Source organism: Megascapheus bottae, chromosome X, assembly GCF_031878675.1.
Source record: "Megascapheus bottae isolate mThoBot1 chromosome X, mThoBot2.hap1, whole genome shotgun sequence".
In the NCBI taxonomy this organism is placed as follows: domain Eukaryota; kingdom Metazoa; phylum Chordata; class Mammalia; order Rodentia; family Geomyidae; genus Megascapheus; species Megascapheus bottae.
Window position 1 is genome coordinate 35784500 of NC_143547.1, and position 22499 is coordinate 35806998.

General features: G+C 45.4%; 2 protein-coding genes and 1 non-coding gene across 6 annotated transcripts in view; 1 reads left to right on the forward strand and 2 right to left on the reverse strand.

Moving 5' to 3' along the window:
- The window catches only part of Pfkfb1 (6-phosphofructo-2-kinase/fructose-2,6-biphosphatase 1), a 52327-nt gene extending 45974 nt beyond the window's left edge, over window positions 1–6353 (forward strand). Inside the window, exons 11-14 of the mRNA XM_090326593.1 lie at window positions 951–1080; window positions 4098–4160; window positions 5045–5109; window positions 5665–6353. Coding sequence (XP_090182719.1) covers window positions 951–1080; window positions 4098–4160; window positions 5045–5109; window positions 5665–5724 — 318 coding nt within the window. The 3' untranslated portion in view covers window positions 5725–6353. The remainder of the gene's footprint in view (window positions 1–950; window positions 1081–4097; window positions 4161–5044; window positions 5110–5664) is intronic.
- Window positions 6354–7756: 1403 nt separating this feature from the next.
- Tro (trophinin) lies at window positions 7757–19763 on the reverse strand. 4 transcript variants are annotated; one of them, XM_090325749.1, is made up of 13 exons: window positions 19691–19763; window positions 18261–18334; window positions 16817–17986; window positions 15875–15979; window positions 15681–15744; window positions 14899–14978; window positions 14346–14437; window positions 13270–13349; window positions 13134–13176; window positions 12684–12746; window positions 12065–12179; window positions 8012–11016; window positions 7757–7840 (listed from the first exon to the last, which is right to left on the reverse strand). In XM_090325749.1, exons 2-12 carry the CDS (start codon window positions 18303–18305, stop codon window positions 8023–8025), a joined length of 4851 nt encoding a protein of 1616 aa, XP_090181875.1. In that variant the 5' UTR covers window positions 18306–18334; window positions 19691–19763; the 3' UTR covers window positions 7757–7840; window positions 8012–8022. The 4 variants fall into 4 exon arrangements, with proteins under 4 accessions (XP_090181875.1, XP_090181878.1, XP_090181877.1 ...); XM_090325752.1 differs by lacking the exon at window positions 19691–19763 and adding an exon at window positions 19450–19590; XM_090325751.1 differs by lacking the exon at window positions 19691–19763 and adding an exon at window positions 18466–18532.
- Window positions 12384–12511, reverse strand: LOC150040840 (small nucleolar RNA SNORA11). Its single transcript, XR_016533917.1, has one exon. It is a non-coding gene; the product is annotated as a small nucleolar RNA SNORA11 (small nucleolar RNA).
- Window positions 19764–22499: the final 2736 nt, after the last annotated feature.

A 22499-nucleotide genomic window follows, 5' to 3' on the forward strand; every position in this document is an offset into this window, starting at 1 on the left:
GATTATTCCTGGGGCTTGAACTCAGGCTGTACCTATCACTTGAGCCACAACTCCACTTTCAAGTTTCTTAGGGGATAATCAGAGATAAGAATTTCACAGATTTTCCTACCTTGGGCTTGCTTTGAACTGCAATCCTTAGATCCCAGCTTCCTGAATAGCTAGAGCCTTACAGGCATGAGCCACCAGTACCATGCTACAGTCATAAATTCTTACAGGAGAATTTCCCTATGTTTTATTTCTAGCAGAAATCATGGAGGGACAGATATATTTTTTTGCTGTTTCCCCTTTACCTGTGAATGGACTTTTGCTGGTTTACATTTTACTGAGAATGTACAGACTTGCCCTTTGAGAGTCTCAGATTTGTTAAACTTGGTCCCAAATGCCCACTTTGTGTACATCTAACCCTTCATCTTATCCTTCTATAAATGTCTTTTGAATGCCAATGTGCCCATAGGACAACCTTAGCTTCCACATCCCTTACCACTATTTTTCTTTTTCTTTTCATTTTGGAACCCTATATTCAGAATTCTTTTATTATTTTTTAATGTCTGCATTGCAGTTTAATAGAGCTCTTGTAATGGAGAAATTTGCTGTTATATAGATATATATGTGTATATGTTTGTATGGATGTATACACACATATATAATACAATACATTATGTGTCGTGTATCTATGTGAGACATATCACATATATTATATATGTGATATATAATATAGTGTATATTATGTTATATAATATGTTCATTATATAGTGTATAATATTACATATATCCATTTAACTGATAAGAAACTGAGATCCTAAAGAGAAAATGAGTTATGTATGGTCCTACTATTGGGTCAATAACTCAACAGGCCCTCTAACCAGGTCTTTTCAATTCTTGGGCAATCTTCTTTTCTAGTATACTTGCCTCATCTTTCTTTCTTACCCAAGTATTTCTCTCACATTTAGTCCTATGAGGATCTGGTTCAGCGTCTGGAGCCAGTTATAATGGAGCTAGAGCGACAGGAGAATGTTCTGGTGATCTGCCACCAGGCTGTTATGCGGTGTCTCCTTGCCTATTTTCTGGATAAAAGTTCAGGTAATATCCTTCTCTTTGTTTCTGGTATGGGTATCTGGATGTGATTTGAAATGCTGACACTGGCAACTGGAGATTTCTTTCTTACTTGTTAAAACTGTAATATCTAAATCAAGGATACCTCTGCTCTGATTCTTTGTTACATATCCTCTATACTACCTATGACAAAGTACTATAACCCGCAGGAGCCTCTGTTTGCTCAGCTATAAAACAGGGAAAGTGAATGGTGAAGTTTTGGTGAAAAACATATGTAAAGAGCTTAGAACAGTTCATGATATTTATATGGGCTATTGTATTATTCTGAGTTAATGATTTTATTTCATTTTTTCCAGTCCTGGGATTTGAACTCACAACCTGGGCACTGTCCTTGGACTTTCTCAAGGGTAGTGCTCTACCACTTGAGCCACAGCACCACTTCCAGCCTTTTCTGTGTATGCAGAACCAAGGAATCAAACCCAGGGTTTCGTGCATACTAGTCAAGCACTCTGCCACTAGGCCACACTGAGTTAATGATTTCAAAGCAAGCATTATCTGCCTCAGCCTAAAACGTTGAGTCAGTATTTGTCTTAAGTACACTGTTCTTGAGTGAGAGTGTGACTTTTTATAGCCTCATGATTCTAATTATAGGCTTCTGTCTTCGCTACAGCAATCATTTCTCATATTAATTTTTTGTTTACACTAATGGGGCTTGAACTCAGGGCCCTGGCACTGTACTTAAGCTATTTTCACTCAAAGCTATCATTCTACACTTGAGCCACAGCTCTACTTTTAGCTTTCATTTTTTGGTAGTCAGTTGGAATCTCATGGACTTTCTTGTCCAGGCTAGTTTGGAAATCCAAGCCTCAGATCTCAGCTTGCTGAGTAGCTAGGATAAGTGGCACGAACCAGTGCTCTACACCGTTTGCATACACTGAACTATAAACTAGAGCAGGGGGTCTGACAAGGGACTGTTCTATCTTCTTCACACATGACAGTCCTTTCTAATGTAACTGCTAAGTGTTGGCATTTTCAAGGCTTTTTCAGAGTATCTGGAGACAATCAAAGATGATATTTAATGCCTCAAATGTCCCAGACCTTGGGTCTTTTCTATTAGGTTGTTTTCAAAATAAACAACAATCAAAATATGGAATCATCCAAAATTGGAACCCCAGGAACTTGAGTCTATGACATTGTATGTTATTTTCTCCAGCTGGTCTTCAGTTTTGTCACTAGAAATTGGTGATGGGATGGGTGATGGGCATTTTTGCACTGGTGGTAGAATGTAGATGTGTTCATCTCTATGTATCAGGATACTTTCTCAGGCTGTGAGGTAGGCATTATAATCCCCATTGCCCAAATGATGAAGTCAAGGCTCGTAAGTGGTGACGTGACTTACCCAAGCTCAAAAGGTTCAGTGTCAGGGACAGGAGTTGGTTCAAGTTACATACCAGGGGCTTCCTCCTCTCAAATATACATAGAGAGCATAATGTGGGGAGCGTACTTACCTCTCTCTTTCACTACTTCCCATACCCACACACTCTAATATACAAGCCATGCCAGCCATTCACAGCTTCCCCAGGAGCCAGGTAGCACAGGGCCAATCTTATAGTCTTACTCTTCTCACTCAGGAAAATGATAGAACAAAGCCCAGAGAGATGCTATGATGAGAAGGTAGACCTACAGAATCACAGGGCTGAAGCACTAGCAAAGTTACATCCGAGGGACAGAGGGAAAAGAGCCTGGTCCCATGTCAAACAAGGGCCAGGCTCTTTTCTCTCTGTCCCTCAGATGTAACTTTGGGGCCTGGGTACTATTCCTGAATTCTTTTGCTCAAGGCTACTGTACCATTTTGAGCCACCAGCACCACTTCTGGTTTTCCAGTGATTAACTGGAGATAAGTCTCACGGACCTTCCTGCCAGGGCTAGCGTTAAACTGTGATCCTCTGATCTCAGCCTCCTGAGTAGCTACAATTACAGCAGGTGTGAGACATCAGCACCCAGAAATGTTTCACTTTTCTGAGTCTGTTTCTTCATGTGGACAACAAGGGTGGACAAGATCCCAGAGCATCAGTGAGGATGCAATGAGATCAAGCACAAAAACTCTGATGACAATGAAGAGGAATAGGATGGATGCCCAGGAAGATGCCCATCAGGATGTCTCTGGAGGCTGAGAAGATGGTGGCAGTAATCGGAAGCCTTGAATGAACCCAAATGGCAAGAAACCATAAATACTGTTGAAGCTAAATGAGGAAAAGTGGGAATCCACATTGAATCATGGGGACTGGGGGGGGGGTAGATGTAAGAAGGGAAAGTGGCTGGGCGCCACTGGCTCACATCTGTAATTCTAGCTACTCAGGAAACTGAGATCTGAGGATCACAGTTAGAAGCCCACCTAGGCTGGAAGGTCCATGAGACTCTCATCCCCAATAAACTACTCAGAAAAAGCTGGAGGTGGCTACAAATGGAAACATGCCAGATAGTAAATTGTATTTCCATTATTTGTCAATAACTTTCTACATAATAGTGGAACGACAGTCCAGATAATAGTAAATAGCTGGGAATCCATGTCTTGACTAGTATTTGTCAATCACAAACAAGGAGGGGAGTGCCAGAAAGCAGGCCCAGGCTGGGAAGAGGTTATAGGAACACTCAAGAGCCAAATGAATCTCCCCAAAGAACTGGAATACAGGAAGGTCTCAGACTCTACTTACCAAGAGGAATTATGGGCCTTTGTGGTGGGAGTACTCTATGGAAGGTTTGGCCTGGGGTGGGAGGGAAGTTTCTTTGTTCTATGAATACAAACACAGCCACCTCTCCTCCCAGTAAGCCTACCCTTACCAAGGCTTTCCTTCCTCCCTCTTCCCTGCAAGTCTGGCTGCTCACATTCCCCCTGCCCAGTCTGTTGGGTATCCTCTTCAAAATGTGATGTAGCTTACCCGAGGACGAGGATCTGGAAGACGTGACCAGAAATCTTAGAGCCCAGGGAGTTGAGACTGGGCACAGCACAATGGCTCTGAAAACTGTTGTCTTCTCCTTTGTAGATGAGCTGCCCTATCTCAAGTGCCCTCTGCACACAGTTCTCAAACTCACACCTGTGGCTTATGGTGAGTATAACCCAGGCTTGCCTAAGAAAAGGGACATAAAGACTATAAGCATGGCCCTCCAGGGCCTGCTATTTGTCCCAGAGTCCTGGGGGATGGGAGAGCTCCTGGGTGGGTGGTAGAGTATCTTAATGGAGCTAAGACTGGTGGTAGTAGAATAAAAGAGAGACAGGACAATCTGTAACTGTGAGGGCCTCACTCCAAATTTCTGTGTCTGGCCAAGCACTGAGCACAGAACATTGAGCTATAGAAGAAAGGGAACCAGAGGAAAAATTGTAGGTCAAGGGTATGTTGAGTAAAGTTTACATCTCGTTCTAGGCATACCATTTAGCCCAGACAGTTTAGACTTTATTGGGTATTAGTTAGCAATGAAAGGTTCATATGCAGAGAAAGGACATACTCACATCTACTTAGAGGTATAAACAGAACCTGCAGTAGCATGTGGTCCACAGGAACAGAGCTAATAGGTCTTCCATATAAGAAGTAATGGGCCTCCTCTCTCAGCCTCCAAGCCCCTAAAACTCCCTCATGACATCCACACATCCGGTATCATCACAACCACATTATCTACTAAATAGACTTCCTAGGCCAAGACTTGTGGCCAAGGGTTTTTCCGTGTCTTCTGCTCCTAGTATGGCTGTGGAGGATTCATCAGTCTTACATCATCTCCTTCCCATATACAGATGCGCATCTGAAACTCCCAAGAATTCAAGAGACTGTTAGGGCTGGAGGTGGAAACATCTTCCTCACACACAGGGCTGAATTCTTCTCCCTATTAAACAATGGAGCTGGGGTGTGGATGGTGCGGGGGGATAGGGAATGATACCTCAGGAATACCTGTGTTTACCTCAAGGGCTTATGAGCACTTGGCTTGTTTTTTGCCTAAGGTTGTAAAGTGGAGTCCATCTACCTGAACATAGAGGCTGTGAATACACACCGGGAGAAGCCAGAGGTAGGTAGGGGTTCTGTACTGGAATTAGTTGTGGGTACAGCCCATAGTGAGAGCACCTTTCCTCACAGAAGAGACATCCTAGCTCCAGAGATCCAGGAGGGGCCAGGAGTTTGGCCTAGTGGTAGAGTGCTTGCCTAGCATGCATAAAGACCCAGGTTTGATTCCTTGGTGCCACATGCATAGAAAAAAGCTGGAAGTGGTGCTGAGGCTCAAGTGGTAGAGCTCTAGCCTTGAGAAAGTCCAAGGACAGGGCTCAGGCCCTGAGCTCAAGCCCAGGACTGGCAAAAAAAATAATAGCAAAGAAAGATCCGGGAGGGTTCCCATGAATAGGAGGAACAACCAGAATCCATAAATGCAGGAGCCATAGCCTAGATCTGAAGCATTTTAGGCACTGGACTGGGACACTCCCTTCTCCCAATGGCTCCTAGAGGCTTGCCTAAGAAGAGGCCTTGCTAAAATATGGGAGCCCAGCAATGAAAGCAGGAGAGCAGGAAAAAAGACTGAGGCCCTACACTGCTATCTCCTTCCTATTAACCCTGAGATCTCTCTTCTCAGAATGTGGACATCACCCGGGAACCCAAGGAAGCCCTGGATACTGTCCCTGCCCATTACTGAGCCTTTTCCAAGAGATCAAACTGCCTTCCACCTGTAGGAACAACTGTACCTGCTCTTCTCCCCCTGTGACCACTCTGGCCTTAGCCTCAATGAGAGAGCACTAGCTGTAATTCCCAAACAGGTCTCAATTCCTAGGCACAACTTGCTGAGCCTACCTAGCTCTAGAACCAATTATCTTAATATTTTGTCACCAATAAAGACTTCGTACTGCTTGTTAAAGGATAGGAGTTCTTGAAAACAAAAGACTTATTTTGTTTTCAAGATCTGAGTCCAAATACAATGCCAATATTCTGGATGTGGAATGAGTTGGGGGGAGGAGCTTCCCAGAGCAGAGTCCTAGAGTAGCACCTCCAAAAATGATACACAAAAATAAGTCCTCGTGAGTGCCTGGGGGCTTTGATCCTTGGTGTTCAAAGTAGGTCATCCTCATATAAGAATCGGATAACTTGCCAGACACCAGTGGTTCATATTTGTAACCTTAGATTCTTGGGAAGTTGAAGATTGGGAATATAAGCCCAAGCAAAAAAAAACTTGCAACATCCCCATCTCAGCCAGTAAAAAGTATGGTGTTGAGGTACATACCTATCATCTCAGATACACAGGAAGTATAAACAGGAGCATGGTAGTGGGGGGGGGTTAGTGGGGGGTTATTCAAATAATAAAAGCAGGGGCTGGGAGCATGGCTTAGTGGTAGAGTGCTTGCCTAGCATGCACGAAGACCCAGGTTCAATTCTTCCACATACACAGGAAAAACTGGAAGTGGTGCTGAGGCTCAAGTGGTAGAGCTCTAGCCTTGAGAAAGCCCAAGGACAGTGCTCAGGCCCTGAGTTCAAGCCGCAGGACTGGCAAAAATAAATAAAAGCAAAAAGGGCTTAGGGCATGCCTCAAGTAACTTCCTGATGAGCACAAGGCTCCAAGTTCAAACCCCAGTACCACCAAGAAGAAAAGGGCACAAAAACGTACTGTCTTTATTTCCTTGTTCTTTCATTGCAGTTACCTAGCAATGTATAAACCCTTAATAGCATAATAACTTAGAAATGACTCTAGGCAATCACACACAGTGAGACCAAAGGTGATACTCAATGCTTCTGAGCATCATAAAACAATATTTCTCAAAATGAACTCCAGAAAATAGAAAAAAGAGACCCTGAATAGTCCACACTATTTTTTGGTTAGGATATCCTAGAGTTGCCAGAAATAGATATCTATTGATATATTCCATGTGTTCAATGTCAGGGTCATCCTCTACTTTGGAGCCCCCTATCCCTACTTAGCCTTTCCCTTCCCACTTTTTCAAGACACAACAATCAGTTCTGTGTCTTCCATATCTTAACTTTACCTCCTCTCTTGGATCTGATTCATGTAAAGGGCTCATCTTTCTTTCCTATCCTAAGCAAAGCCTAAGAACATATTCCCATGATGTTCTCTAGTTGCCTCTCTTCCCATTACTCCATTTCCATTCTTATACAAATGACTCAAATTAAATCTGTACCTAGTATTCAGCATGCTTACTACCCTTTGCCTTCTGCTGCAGATTTGCTCCTGACCATTTACCCAAGATCATGTCCCCTGGACTGCCATGCTTTCCCAGGCTTCTCTTTTTTTCAGTCTGAGACCAGGATTCAAACTCAGTACCTGATGCTTTTACTCATTAGCTAACACTCTGCCAACTGAGCCACACCTCCAACCTGCCCACTAAGGCTTCTCTTAACCCTGAAAAAATATCCCCACCTTTTGGTCTAAAGCTGGAACCCCACATTGTCCAAAGAGCTATGCTGACCTCTAGCTCTTCCATAAAACCAAGGTGTCAAAAAAAAAACAAGGTATCAAACTACCTTAAACTACCTTAAACATAATGAAAGGCAGAAACACTTCCAATTCGTTTTGCAAATTTAATGTAACTCTGATACCAAAATATGACAGCACACAGGAAGCAAACAAGAAAGCAGGAACAGCAAACAGATTTTTTTTCTCAAGGTGTATCACCACTCTCAGCTGATTGGTAGTAGTAGCTGCTTAAGCTGCTGTGCAGACAAAGATTCCAAAGCTGTACTAGGGCTCCTGGGGAAAAACTGCTGCAACTCACTAGCAGAATACATAAACGAGGGGAAGAAATCTGAAAAACAAAAGCAAACAGCACCACATTTTAACGCCAAATGGATGGTTTGCTCATACTTCCCTTGCCTTCCTTTCCCCCCGCAGCACTCCTACCTCAGGGATACTATTAACATTTCCCAGCTCCTGGACCCATCCCCAGGGGTCTTGGCAAGGGGAATATTGCAATTACCTGAAACCACACTAGCTGTAGGAGAAGCCACAGGCACCAAGGCTAGTGGTTCCACCGCCAAAGCCAGCACCGGTGCTTGGTCCACCGCCGAATCCAGCACTGGTGCTTGGTCCACCACTGAAGCCAGCGCTGCTGCTCAGTCCACCAAAGCCAGTACTGGAGTTCAGTCCACCACCAAAGCCAGCTCCAGAGCTTGTTCCACTGAAGCCAGTTCCAGTGCTTGGTCCACCACCAAAGCTACCAGTGCTTGGTCCACTGCAGAAGCCAGCACCAGTGCTTGGTCCACCACTAAAGCCAACAATAGAACTCGGTCCACTGCTGAAGTTAGTGCCAGTGCTTGGTTCACCAGTAAAGCCAGTGCTGGTGTTGGAACCACTGCCAAAGCCAATGATGGTACTCAGTCCTCTGTCGAAGCTGGCATTGGGCCCACCTCCAAAACCATCGCCGGTGCTAAGGCCACCACTAAAGCCTGCACCAGTGCCAAGTGTGCTGCCAAAACCGGCACTAGTACCCAGACCCAGTCCACCACCAAAGCCATCACTGGTAATCAGTCCACCAAAGCCAGCACTGGTACCCAGTCCACTACCGAATCCAGTACTGGTGCCCAGTCCTCCACCGAAGCCAGTGCTGGTGCTTAGTCCACCACCGAAGTCAGAATTGGTGCTGAGTCCACCACCGAAGCCAGCACTGGTGCTTAGTCCGCCTCCGAAGCCAGTGCTAGAACCTAGTGCACCACCAAAGCCAGCGCTGGTGCCTAGTGTACCACCAAAGTCAGCACTGGTGCCCAGTCCACTACTAAAGTCAGAGCTGGTACTTAGGCCACCACCAAAGCCCGTGCTGGTGCCTAATGCGCCACCAAAGCCAGCACTGGTGCCCAGGCCACCATCGAAGCCAGCGCTGGTGCCTAGGCTACCACTGAAACCTGCACTGGTGCCTAGGCCACCAGCAAAGCCGGCGCTAGTACTCAGTCCACCTCCAAATCCAGCATTGCCAAAGCTGAAAGCAGCACTGGTGCTGGGCCCATCACTGAAACTTGCACTGGTGGCACCACTAAAACAGGCACTGGTGCTGGGAGAGCCACCGAAACACAGGTTGGTGTTAGATGCACTGCCAAAACACAGGCTGGTGCTGGGTGATCCACCAAAACAGAGGCTGGTGCTATGAGCACCACCAAAGCTGACACTGGTGCTGGGAGTACTGCCAAAGCTAATACTGTTGTTGGGAGTAGCGCCAAAATCAGTAGCGGTACTAAGTGCCCCACTGAACCCAGCACTGGTGCTGAAGACACCACCAAAGTCAGGGGTGGTGCTGGGGACACCACCAAAACTGGCACTCGTGCTGACAGCACCACCAAAGCCAGAACTGACACTGAGTGCTCCACCGAAGCCGGCACTGTTGAGTGCTCCAGCAAAGCTGCTGCTGGTGCTCACGGCACCCCCAAAGCCAGCACTACTGAGGGCACCACCAAAGCTGGCACTGGTGCTGAGTGCTCCACCAAATCCAGTACTGGTGCTAATAGCACCACCAAAGCCAGTAGCACTACTGAGAGTACCACCAAAGCTAGCACTGGTGCTGCTAATGGCACTGCCAAAGCCAGCACCGTGGTTGAGTGCTCCACCAAAACCAGCACTGCTACTCAGTGCACTACCGAAGGTCACACTGGTGCTAGGAGAGCCACCAAAGCAGACGCTGGTGCTGAGGGTGCCACCGAAGTCAGAAGTGGTGCTAGGAGAAGCACCAAAAGAGACACTGGTGCTGAGGGTGCCACCAAAACCAGTACTGGTGCTAGGAGTGCCACCAAAGCAGATACTGGTACTGAGTGTGCCACCAAAGCTGGCACCAGAGCTGGGAGAACCACCAAAGCAAACACTGGTGCTAAGCGTGCCTCCAAAGCCAGTGGTGGTGCTCAGTGCCCCACTGAAGACAGTGCTTGTGGTGGGTGCACTTCCAAAGCTGCTGCTGGTGCTGAGTGCACTACTAAAGCCAGCTGTGGTGCCACTGAGTGTGCCACCAAAGCCACTGCTGGCTCCATCACTGAAAGTGGCACTGGTACAAGGGCTACCACCAAAACTAATACTGGCTCCACCACTGAAACTGGTGCTGGTACTGGGTGAACTGCCAAAACTGATGCTGGCTGCACTGCTGTAACTAGTGCTAGTGCTCGGTGGACCACCAAAGCTAATGCTGGCCCCGCCACTGAAACTAGTGCTGCTGCTCGGTGCTCCACCAAAACTAATGCTGGCTCCACCGCTGAAACTAGTAGTCGTGCTGGGTGCACCACCAAAGCTAATGCTGGCGGTGCTACTGAAGCTGGTAGTAGTACTTGGTGATCCACCGAAGCTAATGTTGGTTCCACCACTGAAACTAGTGACAGTAGTGGGTGATCCACCAAAGCTAATGCTGGCTGTGTTGCAAAAGCTGGCATTGGTACTGGGGGCGCCACCAAAGCTAATACTGGCTCCACCACTGAAACTAGTGCTAGTGTTCGGTGCACCGCCAAAGCTAATACTGGCTGCACTGCTAAAGTTGGCACCAGTACTGGGTGTGCCACCAAAGCTTATGCTAGCTGCACTGCTGAAGCTGGCACCAGAGCTTGGTTCACTACCAAAGGTAATACCAGCTCCACCGCCAAAACCCCCGCTGGGACTGGGGCTGCCACTGAAGCTAATACTGGCCGCATCACTGAAGCTACCCCTGGTGCTAGCTCCTTGGCTAAAGTCAACACTGCTTGTGGCATCTGAATTTTCCTGGGTTCTGGTCTCAATTTCAAATGAAAATCTGCTCCAGGCCTGAGCGTCATCACCTAACTCTTCCCTTGTTAGGCAGTCGATATCCATGTCATCCCAGTTCCAGGGCCCAGCCACAGCTTCCTCTCCAATGCCCATCTGGGCTCTGGCTTCAGCCCTGGCCTCAGCCTCAGCCACAGCTACAGCTGCAGCTTGCACTTCCATCTCCACTGCCTCTCGGTACTGAGCAGCCCAGTCTTTGGGGTCTTTCTTCTGTACCTGAAATGGAAATAATCATGTAATAGGAAATAATCTTTGTAATTATATATGAGATGCCTCTATCATGGTATTTGAACAAAATTGATAGCCATTTGTTTTTAAAACTCTTCCTCATTGGGACTGACCCCTAATTTCAGCTCTGATAACTTAGGTGTGATATGACCTTGTACAGTTAAAGTCATCTCTCTAGGCTCAAATGGTGCGTGCACGGCATGCGTTACATGTCTGTATGTGTGTGTTGGTCTGGGGGCTTGAACTCCAGGCCCGGGTACTGTCCCTGAGCTACTTTGTTAGGCCACTTAAGTCTCAGCTCCACTTCTGGCTTTTTTTTGTGGTTAGCTGAGGATAAGAGTCTCAAGGACTTTTCTTGTCCAGACTGGCTTCAAACTATGATCCGCATATCTCAGCGTCCCTAGTAGCTAAAATTCCAGGCATGAGCTATAAGCACCTGGCTTCAGATGTTTTTCATTTATAATATGTGAAATGATAAGAGAGTAAGTTTGACTGTTGTTAGTATCCCCTACTCTAAATCAGTATGTTAAATATTTAACCTCAGAAGTGATTGAAAAATGGGACCTTTTGTAGAGGTAATTACACTTAAAATAAGGTCACAAAGGAGGAGCTTTGATCCAAAAAGGATTCATGTTCTTGTAACAGAAGACACCAGAGAGCTCAGGCTTGCTGCTTGCCATGGGAGGGCACTGCATAAAAGAAATTTGCCTAAAACATACAACTATAACCATGAATTGACTGCTAGGTGTTTACCTGCCATTCTCAGCACCCATGAGATAACTAATTTCTTCTTTCTAAGCCATTTAGTTTATGGTATTTTGCAATGACAGCCTAAATTGATAAATACCAACTGTGAAAAATGATTGAGAGCACTCTGTATTAATGAGGCTTTATGCCTCTGTGTGTGTGTGTGTGTGTGTGTGTGTGTGTGTGTGTGTGTGTGTGTTACCATGTACCTTTCTAACACAACATACAGCCTCCCTCAGCCAGGGGCTAACCCAACTCCTTAACATGCTAGGCTCATGTAGCACAATACCTTGCATGCAAACTTGAGGACTTTCATCTTGCTAGTCTCATGGTAAGAGCGCAGGCCCCAGAAGAATTCGTATTCAGGTGGTCTGCTGTTTGGCACTCTCTTGTATTCCAGGTACCTTGGAAAAAAGGAAAGAAAAATGTGCTTCTAACAAAGCCAAACTTATTTAAACACTAAGCTACAAAAATACTCAACAGCCTATGGAGCTTTAAGGAGTCCCAAGACTCCTCATATATAATCATTCTCATATATAATCATGGACTTGGTTTCTCAGGTAGAAACATTTTGCATTGGCTCTGTGCAATACAGTTACTTTGGATACAGATATGGGGCCTGGTGGCAGAGGAAGGTCATTGTTTCCTGACCCCAAAAGGACTAACCCCAGATTCTGCTTTGCTATGTTATGAAGAGAGGAGCCATAATTCAAATCCCCTGCTCTGAGTACACCCCTCTGCATAGGCCTTATATTTGGTATAGCCCTATCCTGGACAGGTCCAGGAACTGTAGTCAAAACTAGGACACAGGATGCCCATCACTCCAAAGATAGTGTGAGAAATGAAAGGCACTGGTTATACACTTTCTGAACCAGACACAAGCCATAAAACTTCCAAATACTACTTACTTCTGCTTCACAAACTCGTCTGTGATGAGCTTCCTCACTTCCCCAAATAGCGAATGTCTCACCCTGGTGAAGGTTCAAAAACAAAAACCACCAATGAACACAGAATGGAACTATCTGGATCAGGGCAGAAGCATTTCCCAACATGGAAGAGACCTCTCTAGCACATGGGGCAATGTCAACGAAGCGACGAAAGTAGTAAAAGCACATAGCCACTAGAAGCAAACAGCGGAAGCCAGGTGGCTCTTTGTCAGGGATTCCTGAAGGTCTACCTTATCTTAAAACAGAGGACATGAGGGAGAAAAGAAGCCAAAAAGTTCAGACCAATTTCCCCATCCACCCAGGTCAGAAACCCCACCCGCACCACCAGAACACCAGGCTGATACAATCCTGAGACCATCCTCTCTTGCCAAAGGACAACACGGACAGCAAGCGCTGAGAGCCCAATCATACCCAGGGCGCAGCCCCAACTTGCGCAGCACCTCCCAGATGACAGCTGCAAGGGGAGGCAAGAGGAGACAGGGACAGAAAATGAGCACGTGGAATTCAGACCACAGTCACCCATTCAGCTGCATGCCCAGCCACTCACCCTCACTGGCCTTGTTGCCATTCATAAAAATGACACTCAGAATCACCATGAGGAGACCCAGCTTAGGTGTATCCTTAGTCCTAAAGAGAATAAGATAAAATTGAAATGTACATTTACAAGCCATTTGCAAGATACGCAAGCTAGTTGACTAGCCCTGTTCAGATTCCTCAGCTGTGGGAGAAAACATCCTAGCCTATGCTTCCTGTGACCCAAGGCAAAAGACTGAAGACTCTGGAACCAACGTCTCCTGATTCAGTAGAGAGAAAAGCATAGCCTAACTTCTTGTGGTCAAGAAAACGGAAGAACACCTCTTCAGTCAATGTGAATTCTTGCTTTTCCATAGCACACTGCTTGACAGACTTCTAGTCAGGACTTCAGTGACACTGCTACACCTCAAGTATCATAGTATGTACACACACACACACACACACACACGTACATAGAACCTGTCTCTCCCTAGAGCTCTACTCTACGAAGGCCAGACAAGGCACTAAATAGGAACAGACAAGTAACAACAGACATGCTTGCCTAGAAGAGAAACCTTATGGCGAGAAGGGAAACCTTACAGCAGGAATTCCACATTCTAGTCTCCTACATTCTTCAGTCAATCTTAATCAGGCACCACTACTACATTCAGGGTTCAACGCAGCAGAAGAAGTGGGAGTAGGAATGAGTCTTATTTGTTTCCTCCTTTCCTTTCCTTTTCTCCCTCTCTCCCTCCTTCCTCAGTTATTTTTTTTGGAGTGGTGTCAGTCTTAGGACTTGAACTCAGGGGGCCTGGGTGCAATCCCTAAGCTTTTTTGCTCAAAGCTATAGCTCTATCACTTGAGCCACAGCTCTACTTCTGGCTTTTTGGTAGTTAAATGGAAGTAAGAGTCTCAAAGACTCTTTCTAGTCAGGTAGCTTTGAATCATGATCCTGTGATCTCAAGAGCATCTTGAGAAGCTAGAATTACAAGGGGGAGGAAATTTATAGGCCTGCTCTTTTTAGGCCCTCTAAGAGGATACAGGAAGAGACAAGGGGTAGTACTACGGGTAAAAGAAGCCCCCTGCCACCCCAGCACTTTCCCAGCTTACGTTCCCAGTATGCCCGCAGAGGATTCTTGAGTGCTGATAAGAATGTACAAGCTATTCTGCTTATCAATTTCCTTCAGATTAACTCGAAACATCTGCCAAGTAAAAGAACATCTTTATTAGATCACAAAATCAGCTTTGCAGGCAACCTGCGGCTCCCAGTGTACCTTAGGGTCTTGCATGGATGGAGTCAGTGTGACTATGTGTACAGCATGAAGCTAAGTACTCAGCACACATGACAAATGCATGCTTGCCATCATCTCTGCGTTTACTGAGAATCTGAGGAAATAGAAAGGTGAGCATCTCAAACACAGGAGAGATGTGTGCAGTAACAGCAGACAGAAGCCATAAGCTGGGGGCTTAAGTCTGAGCTATATTTTCACTACTGGCTTGTTGTGTGACCCATGGCGCTGATCCCCCCCCACACACCCTCATCCATGCAAAGATATGCCCATGTGCACAGCAATGGGCTGTATTAGTAGGTCTCTCTGATTATTGTCCATCTATTTCAGTCATAGTTCCCTAGTGTGCCCATCCCCCAGGGCTTTTCCATCACCTTCTCCAGAGCATAGCTTGCTCGTTCAATGATCTCTGGGAAATATTCTTCATATTCTTGGATGACATCCTTCAGCATATCTGCAGGAAAGGAGAGTCAAGAGAAGCTGATGTAAGTACAGATCAGAGCTGCAAGCCTTTGCTGTCAATGTGAATTCCTTCATTGGTATCAGTGGGCCTTCCTTCTTTGTTCCCTCCTTTCCTTTCCTTTTCTCCCTCTCTCCCTCCTTCCTCCCAGTTTTTTTTTTGGAGGGTTGCCAGTTCTAGGACTTGAACTCAGGGCCTAGGTGCTATCCCTAAGCTTTTTTGCTCAAAGCTATATAGCTCTATCACTTGAGCCACAGCTCTATTTCTGGCTTTTTGGTAGTTAAATGGGGGTAAGAGTCTCATAGACTTTTCTAGTCAGGTAGCTTCAAACACAATGACCCTGTGATCCTAATACTGACCCAGACTTGTGAATTAGGTTAATGAGTGATGTCAGCCATAATTGAAGTTGGTGATAGGAAAGAAGGTAGTCCTAAAGGTGAATGGTTCCTCCTTGGACTGTGGAAGAAAAAGAGAGCTCAAGAAAGATTGGTAGGGGGATAGGAGTTTGGCCTAGTGGTAAAGTGCTTGCCTAGGCATGCACAAAGACCCAGGTTTGATTCCTCAGCATCACATACACAGAAAAATCTAGAAGTGGTAATGTGGCTCAAGTGCTAGAGCACTACCCTTGAGAAAGCCTGAGTTTAAGCCCTAGGACTGGCAAATAAAGAAAAAAAAGAAAGATTGGTAGGATATTACCTGAGCGTTTGATGGGAATCTTTGTCTGGTCCTTAACCAACAGGTATTTCACCAACTTATTTGCCTAAGAGAAGAGAAACAGATAAAGAGGTATCAATATATTTAGCAAGAACCTTGAAAGAATGACAAAGAGGAAGAGTACTAGGCAACATTGTATTCTTACCCTGAGCCTCTAGGCAACATTGTATTCTTACCCTTTCTTGTAAAATGGCCACATCGCGGGGTGGTGTAGGCCTCCGGCCCCATGGGATCCGTCTATAATTATTGCAACTTTTCTCTTCTCCATTTGAATGCTTAGACTATTATCAAAAAGAAGAGAGGTAAAAAGAGTTAGCTGTCTCCTCATTGTCCCATTCAGAAGTCCCCTTTACCTTTTCCCCTGTAGTGGGATCTGAACCTGACATTGACCATGAAGTCCTCAGCTTTTCTTCCTGTCTTTAAAAAAGGTGGGGTTTTTTTCATTTCCCTGCTAGGGCAGAACCAACCCAAGAGCAGAGCCTGGGGATTCTCTTATTTCTTTGGCTAGCACTAGGCTTTGTTAGCTATACCCCTTGGATGAGTCATATCACTTCTCTATGACTTCATTTTTCTATCTATAAAGCTAAATATATGGTTCCAAAACAGTAGACAGTTATTTTCTTTCTTTTTTTCCAATCCTGGGGCTTGAACTCAGGGCCCAGGCACTATCCTTGAGCTTTCTCAAGGCTAGTGCTCTAACACTTGAGCCACAGCACCATTTCCAGCTTTTTCCATGTATGTGGTACCAAGGAACCGAATTCAGAACTTCAAGCATGCTAGACAACCACTGTATCACTAGGCCACACTCCCAGTCCTACAGAATTACGTTCAAGAAATAGTAGTATGTCCTGTGCATATGTAGCATAACACAAATCCTAGTATACATGATAACTACTGTGTAAATTCAAGGTGCGTTACATACAAGTTATAGGTAAATATATAGATCTTATTTCCCTGCCAATCTGTAAGACACACTATTTCTCATTTCTTCTCCTATACCTGAACACAGAGACTAACTCAAATTAAAAAGGTTTCGTAAATTTTTCTCAAAAATGAATCAGCAAGCTAAAAAGATAGGAATAGCAAATCATCCAAAAGGATGATGTCACCGATCTTACCTTTCGGTTCCTCTTGCCTCGAGTCCTAGTCGTGGGCTCCAAACTCAAGTGAGCCAGATAGTCATCTGCCAAGGCCTGGACAGCGGCGGCAACCTGAGTCTCAAGGGTACTTATGCTGTTCTGAGAGGTAGCCATCTTGGCCTGAGCCCCTTGATCAGCAATCTGAGACTGTTCAGTTCCTCGAGACTTAGTGGCACCCTTTCGGGCTCTAGATCCTCTCCTGATCCGTACAGTAACAGACAGGGCGTGATTTGGGACCATCTGAACTGCAGATGGGGCCTCGCAGATCTCAGAGGCAGAATTAGGGGCTTTATTAGCAACTTTCTTGCCCTTAGATTTTTTGGGCCGGAGAGGTGCCGAGTTCTCAACCTGTTTGCTAGCTGCCTCCATGGCATGTGGAGACTCTAGATGCTCAACATCAGTATTTGTTGCCCTAGCATTTGTCTTCTTGGCTTTTGAAGCTTTCTTGGTTCGATTAGAGGCTGCTGTGGCCTGGATATTGGCTGTCTCATTGGCGATTTGGCCTTGGGGAGTTACTGTGTGGGTGGCACTAGGAGCAAGTGAGATCTCAGTGGCACAAGCTATGGCCTTATTGGCAGCCTTCTTAGCCTTGGAAGGTTTCTTCGGCTTAGTGGAGGCTGTCAAGGCCACAGAACTGGCTGACTCATTGGCAGCTGGAGCCTGGATAGTCTGGGAAGTGACTGGTACGTTTAGTACCTTCAAGGGTGACTTAACCTGTGGAGTGCCACCCTCACTGCCAGTTAGAGACTGGGAGCCTTGAGATGCCTTGGGGCTAATTCTCTTTGTCTTATTGACTTTCTTAGCCTGAGCAGTGAGGGAAGATGGCTGACTACTGGCTGCCTCAGCAGTAGCTGAAGCCTGGCTTATCTGAGTGAGGACTGGCAAGTTTAAAGTCTGCAAAGTTATTTGGGGATTGTTGGTTGCAATCTCGCTGGAAGATGGAACTGGAGGGGCAGCAGGTGTGGTCTTATTAATAGCCTTAACAGAAGTCTTCTTGGTCTTGCTTTTCTTAGGCCGGCTGGCAACAGGTGGATCCTTAGTTGCTGCCAACAGGGTATGCATCAACAAAACATTGTCCTCTTCTGCATTTTCAGTGTGTGCATCTGGAGAGAAGGGAAGCCCCAGGCTCCCAGGGGGAGGCAGAGGGCCCTACATACTTAGGATTATGATCTCTAGGCCATTTGACCTCCCTACACCCACCCCTTTCCATGAAGTCTCCCCGCTTATTCTTAGGAGGGTTTGATTGCAATTGGTAGGGGAAGCGGAAGGGAGCGAGCGATAGAGTTAGGCAGGTCTTCCCCTTCTCCCCCTAAACCATGCAAAGGCAGGGAATTAGGCAACTACACGGTGGTGGTGGGCTTAAGGATAGTAAGTGAAATCAGGATGGGGTAGGTGGCCTGCTGAAAATGTAGAGAAGCCTCACCTGGAATGTAGGAATCCTGTAACCGTAGTCATTTCTTCTATCCATCTTTTTGGCAAGCCAAGTGAGAGCTGAGCCTAAAAGAAATAGACCTGAGTTAAGGGAAAAGGAGGGAGAGACTCAAAGTAAGATTTGCCTAAAGTGAAAGCCGGGGAAGGGTCTCACTTAACCTTGAGTCCCAAATCATCCAGCTCCTGGGTCCTCATACCTTGAAACTCAGGACATCTGGTTTCTGAACCCCAGCTCCTTCTGCTTCCAAGATGGCAACTCGGTTCTACACCACTACCCGCACCTACATACGCCCCCTTCTGCACCGCAACATGATGGTGCGCATGCGCACCAAAAGAGCTCCCGCCCCCTCCCCCCTCAGGCTCACAGCTTTCCCAAGAGCTGGTTCTCCAAAGCAGCTCAGTACGCATGCGCCTGGATGGACTAGACTCTGACCATCTCATTCCCACATATGCTCCCTAGCTTTCCTAGCAACAAAACATCTCGGTCCCACCCCTGACCCCCTCCTAGCTGCATCACATCTCCAGCCAACCCTTCCCCCAACATCGCCCCCTCCCTCTTCTCTGCAGTACCGCTCGCACCGCCCCTTCCCCAGCACTGCCACCTCTTCTCTGCGGTACAGCCACGCCCCGCCCCTTTTCGAATTGCCCTCTCCCGCAGCTCTGCAGTACTTCTCTGCACCTCCCCTTCTCTTAATAAGCCCCCTCCCCCCAGTCTGCAGTACGTCTCTGTACCGCCCCTTCCCCAACACAGTCTCCCCCCCCCTTTCCACGTCTGCAAGTGCTTGGGCCCGCCCTTTCTGCAACATGGATACCCCACCCCCAAATCCAACAGAATTAACCTTCTGTGTATTCGCTGCCCTCAAACCTTATCAGGTTCTGTCCTTTCCCTTTTCAAACCAGAATCAACCGGATCGTGGCCCTTTCTTTCTCCCTTCAGAGCCCGGTCCTTTCGTGGCCCCTTGAAGAGTCGGCTGCTCCTTGCTCAGTCCCGATCCCTCTTTTCTACAGCCCAAACCTGACCCGGTCCCCTTTTCCCACCCTGAATGCGGTCCTGCTGTCTCCGATCTCCCACCGGAGTTGGCCCCTCTTCCCTTTCTTGCTATTGCCAGAACGGCTACTCGATCTTTCCTTTCCAACCAAATCTGCATCCCTCCTTTCTACTGCCAGAACTCAGTCCAGACCTTTCGGTGGCCCGAAGGAAATTCCGCCCCCTCCTTTCTTTCTCCCGTGAGAATCGGATTCTTGCACCGCTAAACACGATCAGCTCGATGTAGTCAGATCCCGAATCCCCAAAAGGTTTTCAAATCTTAAAAACCATAAGGCATCAGGCACCTCAAAGCTGCAGCCTGGAAGCCACCCTCCCCACCAACCCCCCCCCCCCCCCCGCCCAAGTCTTCACTGAAGCAGAACGCTTCGGCTCACCTCGGGAGTCCGGACAGCGTCTGCTCTCTCACAGCTTCTCCTCAGGTCTGAGGCTGTTCCTCCCCCCACCTCCCTGGCCGGAAGTGGTCCTCCCTCTTTCCGCCTCCAGAGGGGGTCTCAGTTCCTGCTGGCCCGCCCCCTCCCCCTCCCTACCTCCAACTTTCCATTCTCATTGTACCTCCTCTTTACTGTCCTTTACTCAGCAGTCACTCCCTCTTCTCCTTTTGATTTATTCCTCATCTTACATTCCCTTTCCTATTTCATTCTCGTTTTCTTCCCAAAGGTAACATAGTCTTCAGAGCTCCTACTCAAGTCCTTCCTACAAACCCCATCTCTCAACATTAATTATATAGTCTTTTTTTTAATGTGTCATCCTTAGTATGTATATTCTTGCAGTGTGAACCTCGGCATTTTTCCCATAAGAGCAGCTCGGGAGGACAGAAGAATAGGTTTCATGCATTTCTGATACTCATATATATATATATATATATGTATATATATATATATATACACACACATATATACACCAGATTAATCTCCTTATATATCTGAATGTCTTAAGATATTTAGAGACTATAAATATTAGAAGGTAGGGAGCTTCCACCTCATATGTATTCATAATAAAACTAGATGTAAGAAAATCTTGTGAAATATATTTAGTTCATAATGACTATAGTGACCCTTTTGCGTGTTTTAAAATAGCAATTTATTGGGCATCAAAATGAAACCCTCTGTAAAACTATTTGATGTTGATAGACAACGTGGAAAGAGATCAACTTGTCAGGCTGGACTCCTCAGCTCACACCTGTATCACAACTACTCATCTGGGGAATTACAGGTTGGTTTTATTTTTGCCATGTGAGTTGCAATTTATTAACTATTAATTTTGACATATATATGTATTTTTAAATTTATTTCTGGGGGATTCGGGTTTGAGACAAGCCTAGGTAAAACGTCATTGGAGACCCCATTAACCATAAGCCAGGAGTCATGACACACACATGGAATCCTGTTCAGAATAGGAGGGAAGTTTGTTGTCCAGCTTACCCAGGACAAAAGCAAGCCCCTACCTGAAAAATCAAAACGAAAAGGTTGGAGGCATGGCTTAAATGGTAAAGCACCTCACTAGCAAATATAAGGCCCTTAGTTCAAACCCCGGGCTGCCAAATAAAAATCAGCTTATTTGAAAAATATTGGAACCAGGTGAACATTGGTGATGCATGCCTGTAATCTTAGTACTTGGGAGACAGAAGTGGAAGAATCTGAAATTAAAGATTATCATTGACTACATAATGAGGCCCTTTTTGAAAAACAAGTAAATTTGCATGTGTGTAAAATACATATTATGTATGCTTGTGTGCATATGCCAAACTCTGCTTTTTCTGAGTTACTAAACAATTACTTAAGGTGTCTCTGCGGGTACAGTGCACTACTTCCCAGGGAAGGAAATAATCTGTGGCATTGACTTATTTCCTCCACTATTTGTCAGATAAAACAGACTTTAAGCCAAAAACTAAAATGAAACAAAGAACGTCATCATATAAAAATTTAAACATCAACTCACGAAGATATAAACACACACACACACACACACACACACACACACACACACACACACACACATACATACGGAACAACATCAAAGCACCTGCCTATATGAATCAAACATTAATAGATGTGAAGGTAGATATGAACTGCAATAAATAAATAGAAGACTTCAATGTCTGATTTTAGACAATTTACAAATAATTCAGACAGAAAATCAATAAGGAAACATTTGACTGGAATTCACTTTAGTTAGTAAACCTAACACCCATAAACAGAACATCCCATTCCGAAACTGTAGAATACACTTTCTTCTTAAGTCTATACAGAGCATTCTCCAATATAGATCACAAGTTAGGACACAAAGCAATCTTAAAATTTAAAAGAAATTAAGAATATTTGTCAAAAATCCATACAATTGTAAATCACAAAGGTTTAATTCATTATATGTTAACAAAAGTTTGCCAAGATATACAGGGATCCCTTGATGAAAGGAGCATAAAAATGGATCTAACCTTATTATAAATGAATCCTATAGTCTTTTATTTTTATGATGAAGGATGAAAGAAGACCTGAAGTATGGGAAAGGACAAAATCACTTAAGTAGCTTTGCAAAGAATGAAAAGGAGGCAGTGTACTTAAGCATTTTTAGAAAACTGTGATTTGATTAGAACCAATTTAGTTGACAACAGCGAGAAATATACAGGAGTGGATCTCTATGACTGAACCTTTTGAACAACTAACAGTAGTTTAACAAAATGAATACTAGAAGCTGAAATTAGATTGTAAGGGGAGAGAGGAGAATGGTTGTGGAGTGGATGAATGAAAAAGGGAACATGGGACAAGTGCAGCAAAAATGTTCAACATATACACGTGAGAAAGGAAGTGGGAAATGTGAAATGAGTCTAGAAGGAGGGAATCGAAAAGATAAAGGAGAGTGAAGGAAGCATTGACTCTGAACGGGAGGTACTAGGCACCTATAGACACATTCAATTACAGCCCCCTTGAATCATCTTTTGAAGTTCAGAAAAATTTAAACTAAAATTTAAAAACTAAAGATAAAAGGAGCTACACAAACATACACATGTAGTCCAGGTAGTAAATTTTCTTTCTCTCCATAGCATAAGTGAACAATTCTGTAATCCCTGTGCATGTATACTAGGACTGAGAAAACAAGCAAATGAGTTATGGATAATGATATCCAAACTTTGTACCGAAAGAGAAGATAAACATGAAAAGCAAGACAGAACTAAACACATGCTCA

What these genes read in the sequence shown, in the direction of transcription:
- Tro (XM_090325749.1), bottom strand. Translation starts at nt 18,305, where the DNA reads ATGGATAGAAGAAATGACTACGGTTACAGGATTCCTACATTCCAG. An exon ending in GATTCCCATCAAACGCTCAG is followed by an intron (nt 14,979 to 15,680) that starts GTAATATCCTAC and finishes CCTTTCCTGCAG; the next exon opens with ATATGCTGAAGGATGTCATC. An exon ending in GACGAGTTTGTGAAGCAGAA is followed by an intron (nt 12,180 to 12,683) that starts GTAAGTAGTATT and finishes CTTTTTTCCAAG; the next exon opens with GTACCTGGAATACAAGAGAG.